This window comes from Macrobrachium rosenbergii, chromosome 14 (genome assembly GCF_040412425.1).
Source record: "Macrobrachium rosenbergii isolate ZJJX-2024 chromosome 14, ASM4041242v1, whole genome shotgun sequence".
NCBI classification, from domain to species: domain Eukaryota; kingdom Metazoa; phylum Arthropoda; class Malacostraca; order Decapoda; family Palaemonidae; genus Macrobrachium; species Macrobrachium rosenbergii.
Window position 1 is genome coordinate 27,470,678 of NC_089754.1, and position 24,989 is coordinate 27,495,666.

Below are 24,989 nucleotides of genomic sequence, written 5' to 3' on the forward strand. Positions count from 1 at the left end.
CGCCATGACCCACACTCTGAGCAATTTGTGTTTGTTGACAGACAAACGAATGGCAATTTTGAGAGACAATAAATGTACAATGATGAAATACATATCGGCGGAAAGGCCAGAAAATTCTACACATGACTATTTACACGAGAGTCTTGACATATTAAGAAATGCAATGCATGACGTGTTGATGCGAAAATGAAGAGACGTCTGACGTCTTTACAATATATATCATTTAATAGTATATAACAATAAACATAGTAGAAGACATACGTAGCCTTTCTAGAAAATATTTAAGTAATATTGTTAATAAATTGCAGATTTAAGAAATTATCCTTACATCAAGAAAGAGGTAATCCTCTTTTATTATTTTATAAGATGAAAATTTTTATCTGTGCACATTATTTTCTGTCATGCAAGCAGTCTTCCAAATATCCATTTGTCTCATCAGCATTTCCAATGAACCGTAAATCATTTACAAGTAGTTCTTGCAAAACTGTATATAAAAAGAAAAACATTAATATTAGGATATAGGCTACAACAATTATCATCCACAGTCATTTCCAGGAGACCATTTACATTAGACTGAATAATAACTAATATGTTCTCGCATTTTGAATGAGAGTCAGAACAGGTCTGTATGAACTTGAGTTCTAATATCAAGTGTCCCTTTCAAAACTGGTTAAACAATAGCTATCTCTCCGATACAGGACACTTGCACTGAGAAGCACTAATATTTATCGCTTTCAACATCATATCAATATTAACATCGAATAAATTGCATAGTTCTTTTTTTATCCTTTTACAATTATAATAACACCATCATTATTTGCACTTATAAATCTCGATAGTCTTACTCACGTATAAGGTTCAGCACAAACCTGATGCTTTTTCACAACGAAGATCTTTGTTTCTTTACATCGTCCACATTGAAGAAGACAGCCACTGAAATCAGTATTACCAGATTCTGGAAAAGTAAATCTTTTATTTATATTTTGCAAATAATGAATCATGGACCTCTTTATAAGATAATATAAATATTATTACGTTATGGATAATTAAAAATATAATCTTACTTATTTTTATGGCCTTTATCTTCAACAATCACTGAAATAGACCTCTACTAGGGAATTTTGACAGACTTGGCAAGACTACCAGATTCGCCTGTCGTCGGTCCTTTCAACTGAAATTAGTACCTACACGCGGATCACTAGTTTATTTCATTGGTAAATATGTGTGCTTATTAGTGTTGTGTTACAATTTATTATATGAATCTAACCTGCAGTTGTTCCGGAAAGTGCCAGTTTTGAGGTTGTTGGTTATATGCGTTCGCCCATAATTTGGTTAAGCCGTTTAGAATTGAAAAAAGTGACTACGCAAGACCAGGCATCGAATCATCAACCTACGGTATTTGGTTGATCGGGTTCATTGCCTTCCATATCGGATTTCACGTCGAAAGTTGGTGATGTTACGTATAATAACATTGTATGACGAGTTAATCACGTTTCAGTCATTTTTCATGGAGGTAGCCCACCCTACATATGTTAACTCAGCTGAGGTTACGATTGGAATCTGATTACCTAGCCTACCGTAGACTAGCTTAGGCTGCGTCAGCAGCTTGACCAGTTAAGGACTTGTAAGCTAGGTTACTGATAGGGGTAGGCTAGCTGTTCTACTCATTTCAATCAGCTTTGGAAACTTATGGTAGCGCAGACGTTTCTAAATAAGGTTTCGTTCCTTAGGCTACCCTAGACCCTCCTCACTTGATCTGACCTCCCCCTCTAGGCAAGTGTAATAAGACTGTAACATATCAGGGTACATCCTAATGTAGGGCACCTGGCCCTTAACTGCCTGGCCCCCCACCCAAATAGGCTGTGACCTAGAAGTTCATATAAATTAGCCTAATGTAAGGTAAAATGATGGGGGATGAGACACATGGGAGGCAGAATTTTCACTTTTCACTCAATATTTAGTTGGAGAAATAACAAAAAAATTATACCTTTAAGAAAACCTTTCAAAAGATTAAAGCTTCATTTATAAAATGAGTTATAGGAAACTGCCATACGAACTGAAATAAGCATGTGAAGTGTTCGTAAAACGGGTGTTGAAAGCAATGAGTTGTGATTGGACACTTCCTTCCCAGCGCTCATTTAACGGTGCACTGAACACTAATTATGTATATGTGTAATGTTTATAGATATTACTCAAGATTTGGGGCAATTACAGTTTCGTATGCTGTGGGTTTTCGTCTGTAAATTTTCTAGCCGTGACCCACCACCAGGTGGCAGTGGGTACCGTCTAGAGAATCGGCAGGACGAATACAAAAAAGATGGCGACCTAACCTGACGAAAACAACCTAACCGAACACAGAGTGGCGTGCCCTTACCTGGCTGGGGCTTTACCCCTGGACCCTCCCAGAAACTCAGGCCGTTACCTAACCTGATGAAACCGACCTAACCGAACACAGGATGGCGTACAATTAGTGTATCGTAAACTGTTCGAAATAGCACGTACCTCATTCAAAGTCAGAATCATCGGAGAAATCTGGAATGGCCGATTTTGGTAACTCCATTCTTCTTTGTTTTGGGTTCAGCGGGATCTGGACAACTGGAACTGGGGGAACAAGACCGCGTGGAATTGACCAATCCTTTTTGGACAGCGGCGTCTCATGATTGTTGAGATTCGGCAAAATTAGACCGCATTTTGAGGGGTGTTGAATTGGCTCTATGTAAGGGATATGCACGTTTTTAATTCTAGAAAAGCTTTAAAGGGGCAAGGGACATTTGTTAAGTAACGTTTTTTTAATGCAATACATAGAGAAATATGAATTATACATGGTTTTTACTGTACCGCTTCTAGGCAAAACATTACGTTTCAACACCTGCCATGTAGATTCTATTGTGTTTGTGTGTATGCTTGTATCGTCGGGATCAACAAAATGTAATGAGTGATTAATGTTAAGGTGTGTTTCCACAAGTACCGCTGAAGTCGCCAAGTAGGCCACTTTTCATGAGGTAGACGAGCAGTGACCGCTCTTCATTGCACAGAATACCTAAATCCATAAGGGTCACTGGATTCTTGGAAGCAAATTGAACGTGGGACAGATACGACTTGGCCGTAGCCATGTTGGCAACTCGGACGAGACTGAGGTAGATCTCTGGGCATGTCGGGTCGGGTCGGGTTGGGTCGGTACCGTAGGTCACGGGGCATTTCGGGTTGTTGGTCGTCAGCTGTTTAGGGTGGAACTACTTACCTTGGCGGAGGGATCTCGGCACAGGTAGAATGAGTTAGGCAGCCCAGCATACGAAACTGTAATCTACCCCAAGATTTTAGTTGTAATCAGCACGATAAAACAACATTTTGTTACCTATACTAGTGAAAATATGGGATATGGAATTTCCATCTGTCATGTGGTTGAACTGAAATGCATTTTTACCTTTAATCCGTGGTTTTATCCTTACTGACGTCACAACTGAAGCTCCACAGTGCTTATTTGATTGTAATTGTGCACGTTTTGTTCTTAATTTGCTTAAAATACGTGAGAATGTTTGTTTACAGTACTTTACTCCAAAGTAGCAAAACTGTGGCGGGAACAATTTTCCAGCCCTATTGTACATCTGGCTGCCACAAACATCCGAGAGCAGATGACACACTAGTGAACTGTTTACGATAGAAATGTAGTATTTTGTTGTTAGGACTTTTTATTTATTTAAACCCATATTACTGTACTATGTTTACTTCTGAGACATGTAATGTGTACATATGAGTGTTACCACTGTGGCAAAAATGCAAGAAAGTTGAGTATGACAGTTTATCTAGAACTGGTACGAGAGTCAAGATTCCATGACATCAAAATACAGGACTGAAATAAAGCTTATAAATCCAAAACTATTACCTAAAACACCATTATATATGACAAAACCTACACTGTATGTGATATATATTTATACGGTATTACACTGTAATATATATTGATAAATAAAAAAAGATAGGAAAATGCGAAAAATAGCTACATCGTAATGTTCACAGCAAAAGCGTCGAAATTTGTATCAGAAATCTGGTTTGCTCCAACAACAAATATTTTCAAATGAATTATAATGAACAAGTAATACGTTTACTCAATTTATAACCTTATTCTGATGTTTAGCTACCTAGTTATTTAAATATTATGTAGCGCTGTGGCATCCCGAAAATTTGCTAGTTCCCCGTTCAAGCCCCATAGGCACCAGCGTTTACCACTGATGTCAAGGAAATGGTGTCAGTGTGTATGGGTACAAATATTTTGCAGATTTAACACAGGAAATGGGAAGTTTGTTTACACAAGTGACTCGGCAAATATCGAGATGGTGCCATTCGTCCACTTTTAAAGTGTTTTAAGTAAAAGTTTCAAGAGGGTCATGGCTGGTAAGTTAGCACTGCGCATGGCTAAATCTTAATGAATCTCTGTTTAATCGGAAATATGCCATTATTTCGTAATTTAGGAGAAAATGTTACTTTGATAGGAACGTAGAGGTCTGCGTGTTGTGTAGAGGGGGCACAAGTCTCACTGATGCTGATGGGGGTGCATTCGAATGTATTTTCTGGAAGTGTCCAAACAGCGGAGGAATGTTGCAGTGTCTCACATCTCGAGCTTTTACCCTACTGCCAGTTATGCAAAGCAGTTGCATGGGCACTGATGTTGAATTTGTCATTGCCAAGGAATTATATAGCATTGCTGGGATACCTTCTGAATTGATATAGAGGTAAGATAAAGCACTGATTGGAATCTGGGACCTAACAAAAGATCAGTTTGCAATGAGCAGAGTAACACTTGCATTCAGCCATTCATATTTTTTATAAAAAATCTTTCTTCTAGAATATATACTGGGCCATATAGTATTGTGACTGCTTATAAGTGTGTTATGCTTTTCTGACCCTTATTTTTGGCACAAATTACAAATTTTTGGTTTTCTAGCCCCTGATATTTAACAATTATGGTGGGACCCTGATAGAAAATGGGTATTCAAGTAAGGGAGAGGGAGACCCAAAATTCATAAGGCACAGGATAAGCGTTCAGAGAGACATATTATCCATGGTTACAATCAGAATTAATCACAGAACAAATATATGAAGGGCAAAGATGTTACAAGGCCAATTATTGGGATGCCTTGTAAACTTACCTTCTTGAACCTAATGAAGGATGCTGGATTTTTACTGCCATACCCTCTCTCCCTCAGCCTAACCTGATCAAGAGCATTAAATCCTGGTGTAAAATATGTATAGTCATATGTGCTAACTTGACCGTTCTCCTGACCTAAGCTCTCTCTGCCCTTCCATGAGTGGGCCGGGAACCGCCTTGTCCCCCATCGCAACCTAACATAGCGCACCATAATCAGAAAAATTAAATAGAAATGAATCCCAACCTTAAGTTTTGTAGTGTTATTATTTATTATTCAGTAGATGAAAGCTATTCATATGGAACAAGCCCACAGGGCCATTGACTTGAAATTCAAGCTTCCAAAGAATATGAAGTTCATTAGGAAGAAGTAAGAGGAAGTAAAGGGAAATACAGATAGGAAGAAGTAAGAGGAAGTAAAGGGAAATACAGAAAGGAGATCCCACATATTAAAAAAGAAAAAATAAAGTAATAAATAGATAAAAATGTTTTAAATGCAAGGAAAGTAGTATTAGGGTAATACAGTAATGCATTGCACCTTTGCTTGAACTTCTGAAGTTCCAATTGCATGACATCCTCTGGGAGGCTCTCCCACAGTCCAATGGTGTGAAGAATAAAAAACCTCTGGAACTGAGAAGTTCGACAGCGAGGCACATTTAATGCATATTGGTGCTGCTGTTTAGTGAATCTGATTGCTCTTGGCAGACAAAGGGGATCAATTGTGAATGTGAAAGATCTCTGTTGAAATACAGCCTATAAAAAAATGGCAAACAAGAGACCATCGATGGTCCAAGTCATAAATGCTACTATTAGGAAATAGAAACCTGCCACCACGAACCATTCTTATCTAAAAGTGATAAATCTATGGCAGAAGCAGACAACCACACTGGAGAACAGTATTCAAGTAAAAGAAGTCCAAATGACCTAAAATAGGCTGCCTTGATTTTATCACATATCAGAAAAAATGTAAATTATTCTGAATTAGTAAATTTAAAAGGTCAGAAGAATTGAAGCATGGACTTTCAGTGTCAAAGATAAGTATACAAGAATAAATTCTTGCAGGAAGCTCATTGATGCCACTAAAGCACATGCTTTCAACAAATATTGTATACAGTATAGTACTTAATTTATCTTTTTGTGTGTGAATTACCTAGATATCATTTTCACAAATTTTTAAAAATACTGTTCACATTAAGAGCAACTTGGAAGCTAAGTGCATCAGGTAAAGTACTGAAATAAATTTCTTGAAAACCATTTTATTGTGACAAAAATTTTCACAAGGAATCCAACTTTGTTTCTTTAAGTGGAATGTTTCTTTAAGAACTTTTTTGGCAATTTATAGCTGCTTTTCAGTTTGGCTAGTGGTGGTCTTTATGTTTCTAGGTTTTGTATAAGTAACCTACCAAGTAACTACATAGCTATTAGTTTCACTTAACCACTGCAGTTCTAAATTTGAAATTCGCAGTAAAGCAGTATTGTTTTAGTTTAGGTAACTAGACCCTGTCCACGACCAGAGAAGAATAGGCGCAACAGTGCTAAAGAGCCCAATTTGTTTCTGCTGGTCGACAACTGTACACTGTTGGTTGAGCAGCTCTGATATGAATTTTGCCGGATGGTTGTATCTTTCCCTTTGGTGAAGTATTCGTGTTGGCAGCATGCTGTTTATTAGCTTAGCTAGTTTATTATTCAGACTTGTGGCTTATTGTGACTTAATGTCAGATTCTAGCGTTTCTAGTATTATATTAGGTATTGCAGCAAAGGCTGTAATACTAGACTTACTTCTGCTAAGTATGACTCGCATACTCTGTGTTGCCATTGTAGAAGGAAAATTTGCTCGTTTGAATGTAAATGTGACGAATGCAAGGACTGGGATCAGGGTGAATGGAAATTTTTGGATGCACATCTAGATAAGACTCCAAAGAGACAGACAGAGAAAGGCTGCTGCTAGAGCCGAGGCTAAAGGTTTAGCTAGTTTTTACTCTGAAATCGGATACTGCTTCTCAACCTGTGCCTTCTACACCTCTGCCTGTGTTCTCCCTGATCACCAGCCCTCCGACTTTTCCTCAAACTCTGTTACCTGGCTCCCATTCTTCCGAACCCGGTACTATTGCCAGCCTAGAAGCTAGAATTGACTGAAAGTTTGGTCTGCTTGTAAATACTGTAGCCCAAATCGGGTCTTCGGTTAAGGCCCTTATGGATCAGGTGAGCGTAATTAGTGTTGGTGCAAGTGCAGTGCAAGTGGAGGAGGTGACTACTCGTTCCACCGATGCTCCTAGACAAAGGTCATCGTTAGACTCCCCAAACCTGGAAGGAAGCTAACCGGAAGTCCAAAGGAGGCTGGTGGGGTTTGCCCACACATAGTTGCCCCCTCAATGGAGCCTGTTGATCGAACCCAGGACTCGGCGGATCGCCACTGGAAAGGCGTTCATACGGTTGTGCATGCTGTCATCCAGTGATTCGGACACCAGTGCGGACAGGGGGCGTAAATGTCTTTCAAAAGTATCAAGGCCATTGAAAAGTCATGCTCCTTCCGCTGAGCATGCTTCGCCGCTCCCACATAAGATTCCCAGAGAACAAGAGCACAGTCCTCTTCCCTCCTGCAGTTTTTGGGTTAGTCTCGAATGGGTTGTGCCTAACACTTTGGTGACGGAGTGCCAGTCTTTGACACGGCATTCCTCATCCAAGTTGTCTGAGTGCCTAGTGTCAGAATGTGCAGTGTCAAAGTGTTCTGTGTCCAAACGCCTAACTTCCAGTCCCAATTGGCTTGTGCATGACACTTCAGTGATGGTGAGCCGGTCTTTGACGTGGCATTCCACATCCAAGTTGTCCAAGTGCCTGGTTTCCGTACGTGTAGCGTCCGGCTGTTCTGTGTCGAAGTGCCCAGTGTTCAAGGACTCAACTTCTGAGTGCATAATGTCCGAACGCCCAATGTCCGCGTGATTGGGTTACCAGCACTGTGTCTGTATGCCCAGTTTCCAACTGCCATGTGCCAGAATTCTCACCTCCGGTACACATGGCACCAACGCCTGCCATCACGGATCCTTCGTTGGAACCTGCTGCTACACAGGATCAGGTGGAGTTAGCTCCTTCTCCCATTACATCCAATTTGGAAGCCGACGAAGAAGCCATTGATCAAGAACATCCTACGTCAGTGTATTTGGCACTCTTGAGGTACTTCCTCTTCTACTGTCCAAATATCTTCTCTCCAAGGACCCCGTCGTCACCTTGACCTTTTGTTGCAGTCGACAAGGTGTGCCAAGGAACCAACCTGTGGCACTTCAGTCTCGTTCAGCATGAGAACTGTCACCCTGTTGCAACAGCAACCCTTTCGAGGCAGAAGAACCAAATTTCAGCCCTGCCCACGCTCGAATCTGCAATAAGTCTGGCCAGCCAAGACGTCATCCTCCAAACTGGCCTCTCGCAAGTGAGGTTCCAGTCCTCTGTGTCCCTGTGGGAGCCAGGCTCCTCCAGTTTTGAGACAAATGGGAAGCCAGGAACACAGAACTCTGGGTAGGAAAAGTCCTACAAGAGGGCTATGCCATCCCGTTTAGGAAAAAACCTCCTTTGACTCCTTGCCCATCAGCTTAACAGCCTACTTGGAAGGCTTGGAGAGGTTTTTGGCCCTGAAGGAAGAAGTATTGTCACCACTCAGGAAAAGAGCTGTGGAGTTGGTCAAAGACGTAAGCACAGAAAGGTTTTACAACTGTCTGTTCGTCTTTCCCAAGGCATCGGGAGGTTCGAGACCAGTCCTAGATGTCAGTGCGTTGAACTTTTTTGTGTAGACCACCAAGTTCAAAATGGAAACGAACCATTCAGTCCCGTCAGCGATTCATCAGGGAGACTGGATGGTAACGATCGACATGGAGGATGTGTTCTTCCATGTCCCAGTACATCCGGACTCAAGGAATTATCTGCGGTTCGTATTCCATGGCAGGGTCCTTCAGTGCAGGGCATTCTGTTTTGGCCTCTGCAGCTCCGCAAGTATTCACCAGTGTTCTTGCCCCTGTAGCGAGATGGCTCCATCTCATGGGGATCAATGTCTGTTTATATCTGGACGATTGGCTATTACACTTCCCATTGAAGAAAAGATGCATGGAGGACCTTCAAAAGACTACTACTGGCCCAAGAGTTGGGTCTTTTAATCAGTGTTCAGAAATCCCAATTTACTCTGACACAGTCGATTCTCTGGTTGGGGATGAGGATCGATGCTCTGACTTTTCAGGCTTTCTGTCCCACAAAAGGATTCAAGACTGCCTGAAGAAAGTAAGAAACTTCATATCTTGCCCATTGTGCACAGCCAACAAGTTGATGAGTTTGCTGGGCACTCTCTTGTCCATTGAGAAGTTCATGCCTTTAGGAAGGTTACACACGAGTCCTACAAAGGAAAACTCGCTCAGGCTCCTTCATTTACCATATCACTCCCAAGATCAAGGAGGATCTTCGGTGGTGGCTTGCAGAGGATAGGTTCTTACTAGGAAATATTGCACCCGCTGAACCCTGACCTAATGTACTCAGATGTGTCGGATCTGGGTTGGGGGCCACTTTTGAACGACATGAAAATATCCAGGAAGTGATTGTCAGAAGAGGAGAAATTACATTTAGATGTAAGGGAACTGAAGGCATTTCACTTGGCCTGTCAGCATTTTGTGATGGAGACTTGTGGCAAGACAATCACAGTCCCCTCGGACAGCACAACCGTAGTGGTCTACATGAAAAATCAAGGAGGGACTCAATCCTTCTCCCTTTACGAAGTGGCCAAGGATCTTCTTCTCTGGGCAGATATCAACCGTACCAGGATAATAACTTGCTTCATCCAGGGAAAGTTAAACATTCTGGTGGATGAGTTAAGTTGCTGCAAACAGGTCCTTCCGACAGAATGGACACTGAATCCACAGGCGTGCACCGACCTGTGGAAACGGTGGGAAAAACCGTCGGTAGACCTCTTTGTGATGTTGAGGAACCATCGCCTCCCCGTCTGCTGTTCTCCCTCCCCAGACCTTCGGGCATGGGCGAGGGATGCCATGCTCCAGGACTGATTGACATAGATGTCTACACCTTCCCAACATTCAGCATGGTGAGGGAAGTCCTAAACAAGTTCTTGACCCACACCAATGTGTCCATGTAGTTCTGTTTTGGCCATGGAAGGAGTGGTTCCTGGACCTTCTCAGTCTCTTAATAGTCTTCCCCAGACTTTACCTCAAAAGAGGAACCTTCAAAAGCAGCCTCACTTCAATCGCTTCTGTCTAGGTTTAACCGCTCTAACTCTGACAGGCTTCAGACTGTCAGGGAGCTTGTCAGACCGAAGGGCTTTTCAAGAAAGGCTGCAGAAGCATTCGCCAAGTGCAGACGCCAGTCTTCCGCTAATGTCTATCAGGTGAAGTGGACAATCTTTCGTGACTGGTGCCAAAAGACACGACGTATCGTCTTCTAAAGCCTCAGTAGCACAGATAGCTGATTTTTAATATTTCTGAGGTCTCTCGAGGCTTGGCCACCTCTACAATCAGAGGTTATGGATCTATGCCAAACTGTGTTTAGAGATAGAGGTCTCGATGTGTCTGCTAATCAAGACATAAGCGATCTAATTAAGTCCCTAGACACTTCCAAGCAAGAGAAGTCTACTTGAGTCGCCTGGAATCTAGATGTCCTCAAATGGTTCTGGCCCTGCGTTTGAGCCCCTTCACTCTTTATCGCTGAGAAATTTAACCAGAAAGACACCCCTTTTAGGCTAGTTGCTTTAGCTATGGCAAAGAGGATCGGCGAATTCTCACCTTCAGTAAGCGAGTGGGTTTTTCGCAAGGAGATGCAGTCTCCTCATTCACACTTAGATTCCTGGCAAAGAACGAAACCCCGTCCAACTCTTGGCCTTGTTTGTTTATGATCAAGAGCTTGTTAGATACCCTTGGGCCAGCAGACCAGGAGAGAACTCTTTGCCTAGTTAGAGCTCTTAAGTACTACTTGAATAGGACCAAAGGGATTAGAGGTTCCTCTCAGAATCTATGGTGTTCAGTGAAAAACCCCTCACGACTATTATCTAAGAACACCTTGGCCTTCTTTTTAAAAAGTGCTATTTCCAAGTCACTTGAAGATTCAAGAAGACAATCTCTCCATTTTTAAAGTAGAAGAAGCTCATGAGATTAGAGCAGTTGCCACTTCATTGGCTTTTAAGAAGAACTTGTCGCTCTCCACGATTCTCCAATCAACTTAATAGAAGTCAAAATCAGTGTTCGCGTCCCATTATTTGCGCGATGTGGAGACAGTCTTTAATATTTGCAGTGCGTTAGGCCCATGGCCATGACTGGCATGGTATTGGGGGAAGAAGGATAGGGGATATACCTTCCAATCATCTATCTCCTCACCTTGTTGAAGGATGCTGAGTTTTGGGATGCCTTGTGGCACTATGTACCAGGAGTACCCACTAGTTGTTGGTTTTCAATGGTTGGGTGATAGTTTTAATATTGTGTAGTAACGAATCTGGTTGTATTCATTGTACTGTGCCCAGGGCAAGGGCATTTATTCTGTAAGGCCTTGTCAGTCTTTGGAGAACTCCTCAACAGCAAGGTTCTCCCACTGAACTAGAGACAACTCTGGGCTTTACTGCAGCGTCACTGCAGGTTGAGATGAGTGCCAACTAGAGGCAGTATCATCCTGCTTCAGCTCTCTCACCAGCTAAGGTTACAACAAGCATTACACCAATGCTAGCTACCTTTCTATTTCAAATTTATCTCCTTTATTGAGTGTAATTTGGATGGAAAATGTCCATGCTTCCCACCTCCAGTCAATGTGGGATTCAGCTATGTAGTTACTTGGTTAGTTACTCATATAAGAATGACATTTTTAAAAAGTTTTATATATACTTACCAAGTAACTACATGATCAAAGCCGCCCCACCTCCCCTCTCATGGACATGGGACACAAATGAATTGGGCTCTTTGTCACTGTTGTACCTATTCTTTTCCGGTAGTGGGCGGGGTCTAGTTACCTACAATAAAACAATAGCGCATTACCACGAATTTCAAATTTAGAACTGCTGTGGTTGAGTGAAACTAATAGCTATGTAGTTACTTGGTAAGTATATATACAGCATATAAAACTTTATTTTATCATAAAATGTCCTTTTTTCATTTCAGATTTGACAAGATGGCCATTGAATACTCTCATGAGAACATTTGGTTTGATAAGTGGCGTGTAGATGATGCTGAACGAGAGTTCTATGAAAGAAAGTATTTGGTGAGTCATACATAATGGTAGAAATTGTTCTCTTGTTTTGTAGTAGTAATGACATGAATTGGAACCTAAAACACATACTGTCTATTGTTTCAATTTAGATATCATGTCTTTTAAAATGTTTTGCTAATTGAGGGACCTTTAGCTTTGTACCATCATTAAATCTGTTATTGTAGAATTAAGAGAGCTCCTGTAGACCATGTATTCATTAAGGCAAAAACATTTTATCCTAGCCTAGAATTTCACTGTATATTAGAGTACCTGTACATATAGTTATCTAATCCATAGTGTGTTATTTAATTAGGTTATTGACTGGTGGTTATTAGTATAAAATGTGTGTCCTAATTGCTATATTGTGGTGGCATAAGGGATGCATTTTTCCAGACAGGAAAAGGCGAAAGAAATGCCCTCCCATGAACTTCAAGACTGCTGTTTTCTCCATAGTCCAAGTCCATAATATTTTCAATTGTCAGTTATTGTTGCAGAATGAAATATCACAGGATGTTGGTGATCTATACAGTATTAATAATTGAACATGAACATCAGTAAGTCAAATGATAAGATTGTAATTTCATATAAAACTAGTTTCTACAAATGTGGGAACGAAAGATTTTTACCTTTGAAAACCATGGCTGTCGCATAAAATTAAAAAGAATAATGTGCAATGACTGGTTCTCATACAGAACTTGACTGTTTTCATGCAGTTTCAATGCTACTGATTTTTATGCAGTTAGCATTAGTTTGCAATGCTATTTTCCTTAAAGAATGCAGTTGCAGTAAGTGTGGACAAAAAGCCTAAGTTGACTTAGTCTAATTTGGCTATTTTTGTGCAATCGGAAACTTTTATTCATAGACAGAAAAATAATTGTCTCACTTTTTGTTTGGTCTAGTTTTATATACATCATTAAGAGATTGGAAAGTAAAAAATAGGCTATTTAACTCATACTGTGCTCACCTGCTGTAAGTATTGCAGTATTACTGTTTGGCAGCACTGCTTGACGAACTTATATTTTATTTGTGAGCAATAATGAGAGTAGACTATCTTGAGGTTCTGTAATTATGGACATGACGACAACACTAGTTCTTTCTTGGAAATTCATTGTTGACATTGTAAGACATGATCTTAGAATTATGCAGTCAGATTTTTATGAGGGTAATGCAGAATAAGTAATTTCTTCCCTAGAAAATGTGTCTTTTAAAATTTAAGTATTTTGAGAATAAGCATAGTAGATATCTTACAGTAAAGGTGGATGATTATATATATATATATATTTGGTCATATATATATATATATATATATATATATATATATATATATTATATATATATATATTATATATATATATATATATATATATATATATATATATATATATATATATATATATATATATATATATATATATATATATATATATATATATATATATATATATATATATATATATATATATATATATATATATATATATATATATATATATATATCAAAGTATTGTTGCTTTAAACCTGATGAACAGTTACTGAGTTAGGGGAGAAGGAGAATTTTGTATTTCCTTTCAATGCTTTATTGTGCTGACGTTTCAAGACCATGTGTCCCATTTTCAAATATAAATTAAAAGGCAACAGAATTTGTGATTTTAAAGAGAGAAAAAAAAATTTTTACATAAAAGTATAAAAGAAACATAACAGAAAAGGAACAATGAATACCAAATAGTGCTGAAGGCAAAAGCTGAGTGACATTCAGGGTCTGTTTTGGTTCCAACGGAAACTGAGGTATAGAGGTGTTGGCGTATTGAGTATTTAATTGGGGAACTAGTTGTTTAATAAAAAGAGATTCTAGTATTGACAGTTGGTGGTCACACGGAGCTTTGCCAATTATTTTGAAACTTGTAATTGATATTATATTTGCATTTTCCTTTCTTATGCATGAAAATTGCCAGGGTTTGATAATTCATTGTTCTAACATTGTAGCTTCCCCAGGTCACATCTGGGGCAATTAAACAGGTATATGACCGGAGTCATATAATTGTTTAATTGCCCCAGAATGACCTGGGGAAGTACTGGCTCCACTGAGGTTGTTGAAGGTGAGATTAGATCAGAGTTTTAAATTATCAAACCCCTAATTTTCATGCATAAGAGACCACGGAAAAAATGCAAATATAATATCAATTACAAGGATTTCAAAATAATAGGCAAAGCTCCAATGACCACCAACTGTCAATACTAGAATCTCTTTTTATTAAACAACTAGTTCCCAATTAAATACTCAATCCACGCCAACACTCTATACCTCTCGTGAGTTTCACATTTGGAACCAAAACGGACCCTGAATGTCACTCAGCTTTTGCCTTCAGCACTATTTGGTATTCATTGTTCCTTTCTGTTATGTTTCTTTTATACTTTTATGTAAAAAAATTTTTTTCTCTGCTTTAAAAATCTGAGTCTATTTTTAATTCTGTTGTCTTTTTAATTTATAGCTTTGAAAATGGGACACATGGTCTTGAAACGCCAGCACAATAAAGTACATTGAAAGGAAATACAAGGATTAACTCGATTATATATATATATATATATATATATATATATATATATATATATATATATTATATATATATATATATATATATATATATATATATATATATATTATATATATATATATATATATATTATATATATATATATATATATATATATATATATATATATATATATATATATATATATATATATATATATATATATATATATATATATTATATATATATATATATATATATATATATATATATATATATATATATATATATATATATATATATATTATATATATATATATATATATATATATATATATATATATATATATATATATATATATATATATATATATATATATATATATATATATATATATATATATATATATATATATATATATATATATAATGTTCAGGCTGAATTTTCTTTGACATCATTTACAAAGAAAAGTAGGTTTAATAACTAGCATGTAATTTTTTCAGGATACAGTGTTTGCAATAATTTGCCCGTAGCCATAATCAGGTAATTACTGTACAGTACATGAAAATTTATTTTGAACCATAATGTTATATGCATTAACTTCAAAGAAGGACATTGTTGTTCATGACCGTGGTTTGAATTTCTTATAAATTATTGTGGACGCATGTATTTGCTAGATTTGTCACTGACAAAACAAATGCCTTTGAAATATAAATTACTAGACCCTCCTTTTCATTCTGTATATAGCCAGCAGTAGGAAACCCCCATGCAAGATCATGCGCAAGTAGACCTATAGGGGTGACTAGTAAGGTAAGCCTTTATGCTAGTTAACTTTATGCACAATCCCATTTTGGTACACAACAGCAGAATTTCATCTGCACTTTATATGGACTTGTATTTAAAATTTCTAGTCAGTATGTATTGTTAACTTTGTGAAAGTAAAGCACGAATATTTGTATTTTAAGTGAACCGTGTATAAGTTGTATCGTAGTTAGGAATAACCCCAATTTTAGGCTATGTAACTTATGAGTGCTATTTGAAATGGCCACTTGGTTCCTAGATAATTTAGCACTTGCTGTTCACTTAACAATCTCTCTTTTGACATAGAAAAATCGCACTGGCAAGTTCTTTCAAGTTTCCTTTTTTTAATTTTTTTTTCCTAGAATAATACTGACCTCAGCTCAGAATCTGATTTTGCCATGGTTTAGCCCATTCAGAATGATAAAACTTAGTTGAACCATTACTGTAAAGGATGCAGACAGTTGTTTTCATAACAAAGATTGCTAAGAATGCTCAGAAATTCCTTGAGAACTACCATAGGTGAAGACTTAGGTCTAGGTGGTAATTCAGTCATAAAGAGGGGAAAATTTACACAAAAAAATGACATGGATGAAGGTGAATTATTCCTAGTTGAACTTAAAAGACATTGCTTAAAGCTTCTGTGAAATAACCAGTTTGTAGATTTTCAGGAAAAATGGTATACATTTGAAAACCAAACCAAAAAGAAATTAGTAAGAGATATACAAATGTATGAAAAAAAAAAACTGACAAACTTTCAGGGCAACTTACCACCCTCTTTCAGAATAAACAACTGGTGAACATTAAGGTGAGACTAAAAAAAAAAATGATAATCATAATTGAAGTACAACAACAGTTGAGATGAGACATCTGTATACAATTAACACTGAAACAACATTCCATTCAAAAGAGAAGAAAGATAGCGACAGGCATCCAAAAGTACAAGTGTTCATATAATTGTTTAATATTGGGTATTTAGTTTACTTGCACAAACAGTACCTTTTAAGTTACGTTAGTAAAGAGCCTAATATAATTGCATACTTATATATTAAGGTAATCATAATTTTGAATATCAAGAGATTCATGCAATCTTTCTCTTTCAGTATTTTGTATACAAGCCATTTTGGTTGCATTTTTGATGCAGCTGCCATGGTTATAGTATTGCATATTTTAAAATACAGCTCTGTTGTTATCTCCTCTTTTGATGGATCTCTGTGGTCCCTTTTTGTCATCCGAATTCAGTCATTTTACCTGTGTATACTCAAGCACACTTGCTCCATTGTACCTTATTCAGTATATTTATGAGATTTAAGATTGACAGACGTATGTCTTGATGGTATTAAAACATACACTAAATTAGCATGTGAATATTTCTTTAAAAGATGTATATTGACAGATATCGACAGGTAGAGATTCATTTCCCTTCAAAAATAGAAATGTGTTAAAGAAACATGTAAAAGGGATTATGACTAAAGGTGATAAGACCAGATATTTTAGATGTCTTCTTTTCATTCATTTATTAGGCTGTCTTTTTTTACATTGTTATGGTCTGTATTAAGAAAATTTTGATTATACTCATGTCTCCTAAAAAAAATGTTAAATGTTCAATTTCTTGGTTAAGTTTGTCCACATCACATACTATCTCCCTCTCTCCCCTCGATTTTTGCATTGTTAATTTCACAAAATTCATTGTCTGGTCATATATTCCAGATGCTGTAGGCAGATATTGGTCTATCGAAGCTCAATATAATTCATTATGGATGGTGTATAAAAACATACATGCAAAATAGGGAATAGCAAAATTCTGGCGTATCCTTGAGTTTCTTATAAAATGTTTCAATACTCTGTGTCCCTCTCCTCCAAAAACACTGATTAGCTGGACACGGTCACTGTGTGTATCGCAGCTTTCAGCAAATTCCTAGAAAGTTTTGAGAAATGGCATGGAATTGCTTAATGATACATTTTGATGTTTCAGAAACATCATGGTGTTGAAGTTGCTATATTTAGCTATATATCTTACTTTCCTATAGTCATATTTGGCTCTTTACTGACCTTTAGTCGTATTTGACTGATTGGTTTCTCATCATGGTGTTGGAATTGGTATAGATAGCCTCTGTATATTGTACTTTCATTTAGTCATATTTGGCTGATTGGTGTTTCGTCATGGTATTGGAGTTAGTATATTTATGCTCAATATTTTATTTTCCTTTAGTTATATTAAGCATATTGGTGTCTCATAATCATAATTATAGTATATTTGTCTCAAAGGTATTTTGATCTTCAAACAATGCTTGTAATGCTCTTCTATTCTCTTAATGTAGATCAAGAAGTATCATAGGACTAACTTGACATGAAATTTTTCAAGGTTTCCTTTGCAGTGCTCGCTGATTTATATTGGTATGTGTGATTTAGACCATTGGAAGGTATTCTGTGTTAGTTATTTTGATCTCTGTTTTACTACATGGAACATCCTCTAGTATCGTTAATGCCTGAAATTCCAGAGATACTTCTTGATAATAGTCTTTTAGGAGTCAAAATTGATGATTCGTTCAACTGCCATATTGCAGTTCTGTCCAGCATCAGATGATTTTTGCTCCGTTCATTGCAAAACTCCAAAACACCTCAGGACATTGTTGCTTGTACAGTGTCCAGAGAAAATGTAAGTTTTCTAGGAATGAAATTTATTCATTGATTGTGGAACCTACCTAGACTTGGTAGCTATGAAATTTCTGATGTGTACAATTTTTTTTTTAAATTTACCTGTATAACTCTGATCTTCTTTAACACAAGACCCAAGGGGCAGCAACTGCAGTGGATGAACAAGATACAGGAGATGATACTCATGGCGCCGAATGCTTTCAAGAAAATAGAAAAGTATTGGAGGTATTGGTGCTTGTGTAGGCTGTCTATGGTTAGGAATTAACATACTGCAGATTATTTACTGTGGTGCATATTCATAATATCAGCATTTTAATCCAGATAGCATGTTATTGAATGTTTGTAACCTGTTTAATACATGATGATTTCTTAGTGGCTAATTTTTTTTAAAACTGCCATGTGTTATCACAGTAAAACAAGTATTGTGTTCAACCAGTGCTTGAAGTTTTTCCAGATAGTAGAACTACCCTTATAATGTTTTATAATGGTGTGTGCGTCCACTCACTGAAATGATTTTTAGGTGTGGATTATCTTCACTAATGAAGTACAGCATGTTAATATTTTCTGAAGATCGATATCCATAAGAAGTAAGGTGGTTTTAGGTTTTCATGGATTAGGATAAAGTTTTTTGTTTTTGGTGTTCATGGTGTAGTGATACTTGAATGAGCATACAGGGACATAACTCCTGGGTTGTATGCTCCTTGATCATGGATCTTGCTTTTCAAGATAGTGGTCTCAAGAAACACACAATGCCAGTGAGTTACAGTAAATGGTTTTCTTAGGTTTTTACCACTCCAGAGTTGTAGAGAGAGACTGTGTAACCCATAAATCAAAATTCATTTTAGAAGTTTTAAATTAGCAGATCATAGCTTTGACTCACTGTAGGAGAAGCCTTTGTCAGAGCAATGAATCTTCCAGGAATTGAACTTTAGTATATAAAAAGCACACATCTTACTGTTACTGTTTTAAGTATGGGATGCCAACTAATTTGATGACACCACTGTGCTAAAACAGAGTACTTACACAAAATGCACCTTATTGGTGGTTATTGAATGCCTTGTGGCACAGTTTAGCTGATGCCTAAGATCCTTTGCAGCATTTAATTTACTTTCAGCTGCATTGCTCTCTGTCTTTTACTTGTACTGTTTGGTTTGTATCCACTGACATGTTTATAAAATTCCCTCTTCCTAGTTTTTTCATGATTGTCTAGAAATTTGACTCTCTGATCTCATTAATAGGTGCAGCTAATTGAAAAACTGGAAATTGGGAGGTGTTAAATTGCAAGTTTTTTCTATAGCTCTTATGTTGTTTACATATGTGATTATAGAAAATTGCATCAAAGTTCATTGTAGTTTTATAGTTACTCGTGTTTCCCACCCCCACCTGATATAAACTTGGCTGTGATGCATATTTGGATGTTACCCTATAGTCTATGATAAGTTAGTGATTTTTATTGCAAAAAGTACCATTAAAATGAATAATGGTAACTAGTTCTATCATCCTGAGCCAAGATAAGAATACAGTTATGCTTCAGTTCCTCCAGTCTTGTTAAAGTAATATTGGTGATCATGATCCCATGGTCAGCCTCTCCACTTTTAGAAATTTTTATTTCAAAACAAAATCTTTCAAAATACTGTACAAGTTTTATCAGTTTAAACTCATTGGCCATGATGTTTTTTTAACCAATTTCAATAAAACCCACAGACATTATCCATAGACCTGTGTGATTGTTAAAATGTTGCCTTTATCTGAAGGTGAAATTTTGGTATATTCTTTTATCTGGTGTTGGGCTTGTGGTAAGACTTACACTTTGAAAATTTTTTCCAGCAAACTTGTTCTGTTATTTTGTTTGCTTGTTTAAACGAAGGCCTTTTTCACCTTAATTTTATGTGTGTAAAGCATTAGTATAGAAGTAGTAGGCTTTTGCAATTTTTGAAAGGTTTGAAGAATGGGGATTAGGAGGGCCCTGAGAAGATGAAATGTGATGAAACCCTAGAACCTTCAAGAAGACAAGTAATCAGCTCAGGCGGCTGGAGAGCCAGTCATAGATGATCTGACCAGAATACAGCTTGGTGTATGAAAACCTGATAAAAAGAGAAGCTGAGGCAGAAGAGTTTATAAGCATTTGCTTATTGGCAAGTTCTAAAATACTATTGTTATTTCCAAATCTGTCCTGTCTTATGGCCAGTGAGACCATGTGGTCTCACACCATTTAACTGGCATGCCCATAAACTGACATCCTTAATGACACGGTCTGCTCTCTGAGCGAGAGCCCGTGTTGGCATAAAGCCAGCTTAATCAATAATAACAACAACCACCATGTGGAGTGTGAACTTGAAGAGCCAACTTTAGAAGCTAAGAAGTCAGCAATGCTTTCTAGGTTTGTGAAAATTCTCACCATTATCACGAAAAATCTCAAAATTATCACAAACCATCACACTTACGGAGTACTGTTGCCAATCAGTATTCTTAAGCCTAGGCTTAAAACATGAACTTAAGCTCGATCCTGCTCTTGGTGCCTACACTCTGTGTAGCTCAGAGTTCTTCCTGGGAACTGATGGTGTTGAGGAGCTTTGTTTTAGGAAGTCCTTACTCGGTGCAGTTGTGCATGGTAACCATCTTAGTTCCTTTCCTACATGGGAGGTGGTTGCGTCATGAGAAAGTACACCACACATCATAAAACAAAAAATAATGAGAAGCCAAGCCAAGAGTACAACATGGCTATGAAAGCTATAGCTTCTTGGTAATTCATATTACTTGGAAAAGAAGTCAGCGTTGCTAGAACCACAGAAACCAACAAAGCAAAACTGAAACCTGATCCAAGTACCTTGTCCGTTCCTTGTCTCACTCTGGGAATTTCTCAGCTGAATCAGTGCACATGTATTTATCTGGTGGGTAATATTGTTCAGGTGTACCCAAGAGAGAATCTTCAAGTATACTTAATCATGATAATGTTTACTGTGTAGAGTTCCCAGCGTAGTGTCTTTGCTGGCTTCCTGCTTGGGTAATAGTTTTAGCAAAGCTTGCTAAGCTGTCAGTTATAACTAAACTTTCCTTACTTAGAAAAGGATCAGATAGTTTCATAATTCTGATAATGGATGTTTGTATAGTGTTTAATGTAGGAGTTAGATCTATTATATGTATTTATATCTAGCCCAGTATTATTATTGATATTACTATATTATCATCTTCACATTATTATGCAGTGACCAGTGTCCTTGCTTTTATATTTTGGATGCATTCCACCATGACCAGTTGTATTAGGAAATACAGTAAGACCATGATAACCCAGAATGAAGGGACTTGGGTTTTCTTAATTTTGAGGTTTTCCAAGCTGTACCTAATTTCAAGATTCTGGTGCTGATAAATTTTTTATGAATATAGAATTAACCTTTTTAACTAGTCCTTGGCTATCCATTCTGTTGTATAATCCAGGGAACAAATAAAAAAAAATGTGACTTATTTCATCACAAACCTGTTAGTTATACTGTGCCATCATTAGCAGTCTGGAATGTCTGAAAATATGCAACCATGTCTTCCAAATACAAGATGAGCAACTGTTCCAGGTATGCTGACCTGGGCCTCATAAGCAGTTACTTCTCTCCACATACTTTGTCTCTTTAGCAGTGTCAACATCTGTAAAGGAATCTCCCTTTCTTTTTGTCTTGGCAATTTTGGAATCTTTATATTATCCAATAATATTAGTTTCCTTTAGCTTTTTGTGTGTTATGTTATGTACCTCTCTATCTCTCTCTCTCTCTCTCTCTCTCTCTCTCTCTCTCTCTCTCTCTCTCTCTCTCTCTCTCTCTCTCTCTCTCTCTCTCTCTCTCTCTCCATGGTTACCTTAATAATCTCTGCTGCATACAGAGGTTTTGTCTCTGCTGGCAATGTGTAAGTACAACTGGCTTATATGATGTGCTTCTTTTGTGAATTTTGACCTTGTCATAATTTGTGGGGATTTCAGGTGGAACAACTTTTTTTTTTTTTTTTTTTACAATGTTTTCCTTTGTTATTTTGTATTTAGTGATTTTGGTGCACTATCTATCAAAGGAGTTGCTCGATAGTAAGCACCGAAAGGTAAGTCTGTTTGGTTACCTTTGGTTTGTTGTCTGCAAAGTACTGGTTTAGGTTGTTATTTGCTAATATTTTGATGAACATTTTTATATGAATTTCATATTACTAACATTATATTTTTGCTAGATATCGGTTACACTCTGTTTATCCTTTTTCTTGTGATTGGTATCTGTAACAAGGTAAAGTGTTTTTTATGTTGCCTAACTGTATATTTCTGTGTATTTGTGTATTCTGCATATAGTAGATTAAAAGTTCATGGAACCAGGTTTTGTAAAGATCTAGACGAATTTTGCTTTTCTCTTTATACAGAAAAAAAAATTTGAAGAGGAAATAGGGTCTGAGATAGTGAAAAGTTGAAGTTAGAAGCAAAACTATATGTAGCAAAAATTCAGTATAAATGTATTATTGTATTTGGTGAGAAATTTTAAGTATTATTGGTAAAACATGGTAAGTACAAGGTAAAAGTTCAAAGGCAAAATCATAAGCAATTGTGAAATTGATACAATATCACAATGCCTGTTTCAAAGAAATTGTTGGAGAAAGAAGAGTAATAAAGTTTCTCTCTTATAACATTTTGAAAGAATTTATGTTGAGTGAAAATCAGCTCATTGTTTATGTAATAAATATATATATGTATATACATATATAATGTATATATGTATAATAATTACTTTTATTATTGGCTTATCTCTGTCTGTATTTTTATATTTTGATTGAAGATGCTGATATTTCTTTTATTATCTATTGGGAGATGGCCAAGGTAGGCAAGTAAGCCATATAGGCTTACCTTATGTAAAACCTTGCAAAGATCTGAAGACAGTTCCCATCTTTTCCCCTCCCCCTTGGATTTTGAAGGTTGATGTACCATCCGTTATGAGAATTAGGAATTCTTAATGTGGTCTGGTTCAAATTAACATAATGATGTGTACTGTGATTATGCCTCAGCAAACTTTGTAAGGTATTCCAGGGAGGGTATTTTGTGCCTTCATATCCTCACTGGAGATGAGCCTGCACCTTCTATGTATCACTGGTTGCCTGCACTTAGTTGTGAGACCTGCTGGGGTTGGTGTCCTGCCCAGTGGTCACACACATATGAAAGGTGGTGTTATAAGACAAGGAGAGATAAGTAAACATATCAACATTTCTGATTCTTTGGCATCTGTGTTTATTTTTTATGGTCAGCTTCTGAATTTTTCTCTTCCTTGGCTAAGGTAAAGGCGTGGCAGCTTTTAGTGATGGGCTTTTACCCTCTGCCCAGTTAGTTGTCTCACCTGCTCCCTGCTGCACCTGCTTTGCCTGATGATATATCTGCTTGCTTGACTTTGACTGTTCCTGCACCTCTCAACCCAAGTTGGGGTTTACCTGATATTCTCTCTATTTGCTTGACTACCGTCTTTTCTGCTGTAGATGCACCAGTGGCAAATACCTTCCTAGCACAGTTTAAAGGTGTAAAGGCATTGACAGGGGTTAGATTAATGCCCTGTTGCAGTGTCCTTGACACCAAAGTTATATTCACATGGTCTGTGCCCAGGCATACTCCAACTAAGCTAGGACCAGGGGAGAACTTTGCAGTCACCATCCCCACATCCATAGCTCACATACAGTAAGGTGGTGTAGTGAGGTGCTTGAACTCAAGCTCTCAGCGCTGCATAGATCTGGCAAAACTAGCTGAGCCACCACAACTGTTGCAAGAAAGCATTTTTGTTCTATGCCTGGGGTGATTCAGGGCCAACTTTTGCCAGGCTGTTGCCTCAACTCTGTCAGCTACTGCTATGTTGTGCTTGCAGTAACTGCTATTTTTGCCATACCTGTATCAGCTGAACCTGCTGTTCCTGATGTCAACAGCATTTGCTCTCTTGCTGCACTTGCACTGCCTACTTTTCAGGCAAGTGCCTGCTGCTGTGATTGATTCTGTACATGCTATGGCAACTGCTGTGCTTTGTACTTTTATATGCTGCTATTTACTACATCTGTTTTATTGTGTCTCCTATTTGACTAGGGTTTGCAGGCTTCTTTTGGTGCTGCTGTGACTTTGACTGCTTCAGCAGCACTGGCTGTATCTTCACTTACTCTTATTATTTCTGTACATTGTGCTTGTAGTTCCTACAGCATATGCTGCAAGTCTTGGTTGCTGTGCTGCCACTGCCTGATAGTGCTCTGTCTGCTGCTGTTGAACCTCCAACTGGGTCATCTTTGCTGTCCCTTTTAATGAATGTTACCAGGAACCTTTTCATGTAGCTACCTAGAGTTGAAGATATACCACTACCTAGTTTCAGTTGTGCTGGCCATTCAAGACACTTCCTTTAGACTGCTGGTTGTCGAGCAGGTCTAGAGATTATTATTGAAGGTAGTGGTTATTCCTCCTCCTCTGTCTGCAGGGAGAATATTTATCAGTTGATTATTGCGGGAAAAAGTTGTGCTCCTTAGTTAATAGTACTTCTAGTGGAACCTCTCTCAAGTGCCTCTCCCTAGATTTCTGTTGATTCCCTGTTGTCCTTGAGATCTCTTTGACCCTCATGACCCTGGCCATTAGGATGAGAGGTTTGTGTTTTACTACCACTAAGCTTTT

General features: G+C 37.6%; 1 protein-coding gene across 5 annotated transcripts in view; it reads left to right on the forward strand.

The window, feature by feature from the left end:
* The first annotated feature begins 1,093 nt into the window (after nt 1–1,093).
* The window catches only part of LOC136845838 (elongation factor 1-delta-like), a 34,839-nt gene continuing 10,943 nt past the window's right edge, over nt 1,094–24,989 (forward strand). For 2 of the 5 annotated variants that reach the window (XM_067116236.1, XM_067116239.1), the window contains exons 1-3: nt 1,094–1,214; nt 12,271–12,370; nt 18,479–18,571. In XM_067116236.1, the coding sequence (XP_066972337.1) occupies nt 12,281–12,370; nt 18,479–18,571 (183 nt within the window). In that variant the 5' untranslated portion in view covers nt 1,094–1,214; nt 12,271–12,280. Of the gene's footprint in view, nt 1,215–4,577; nt 4,731–12,270; nt 12,371–15,637; nt 15,701–18,478; nt 18,572–24,989 lie in introns of those variants that run through there. The other 3 variants (XM_067116238.1, XM_067116237.1, XM_067116240.1) reach the window with 3 other exon arrangements.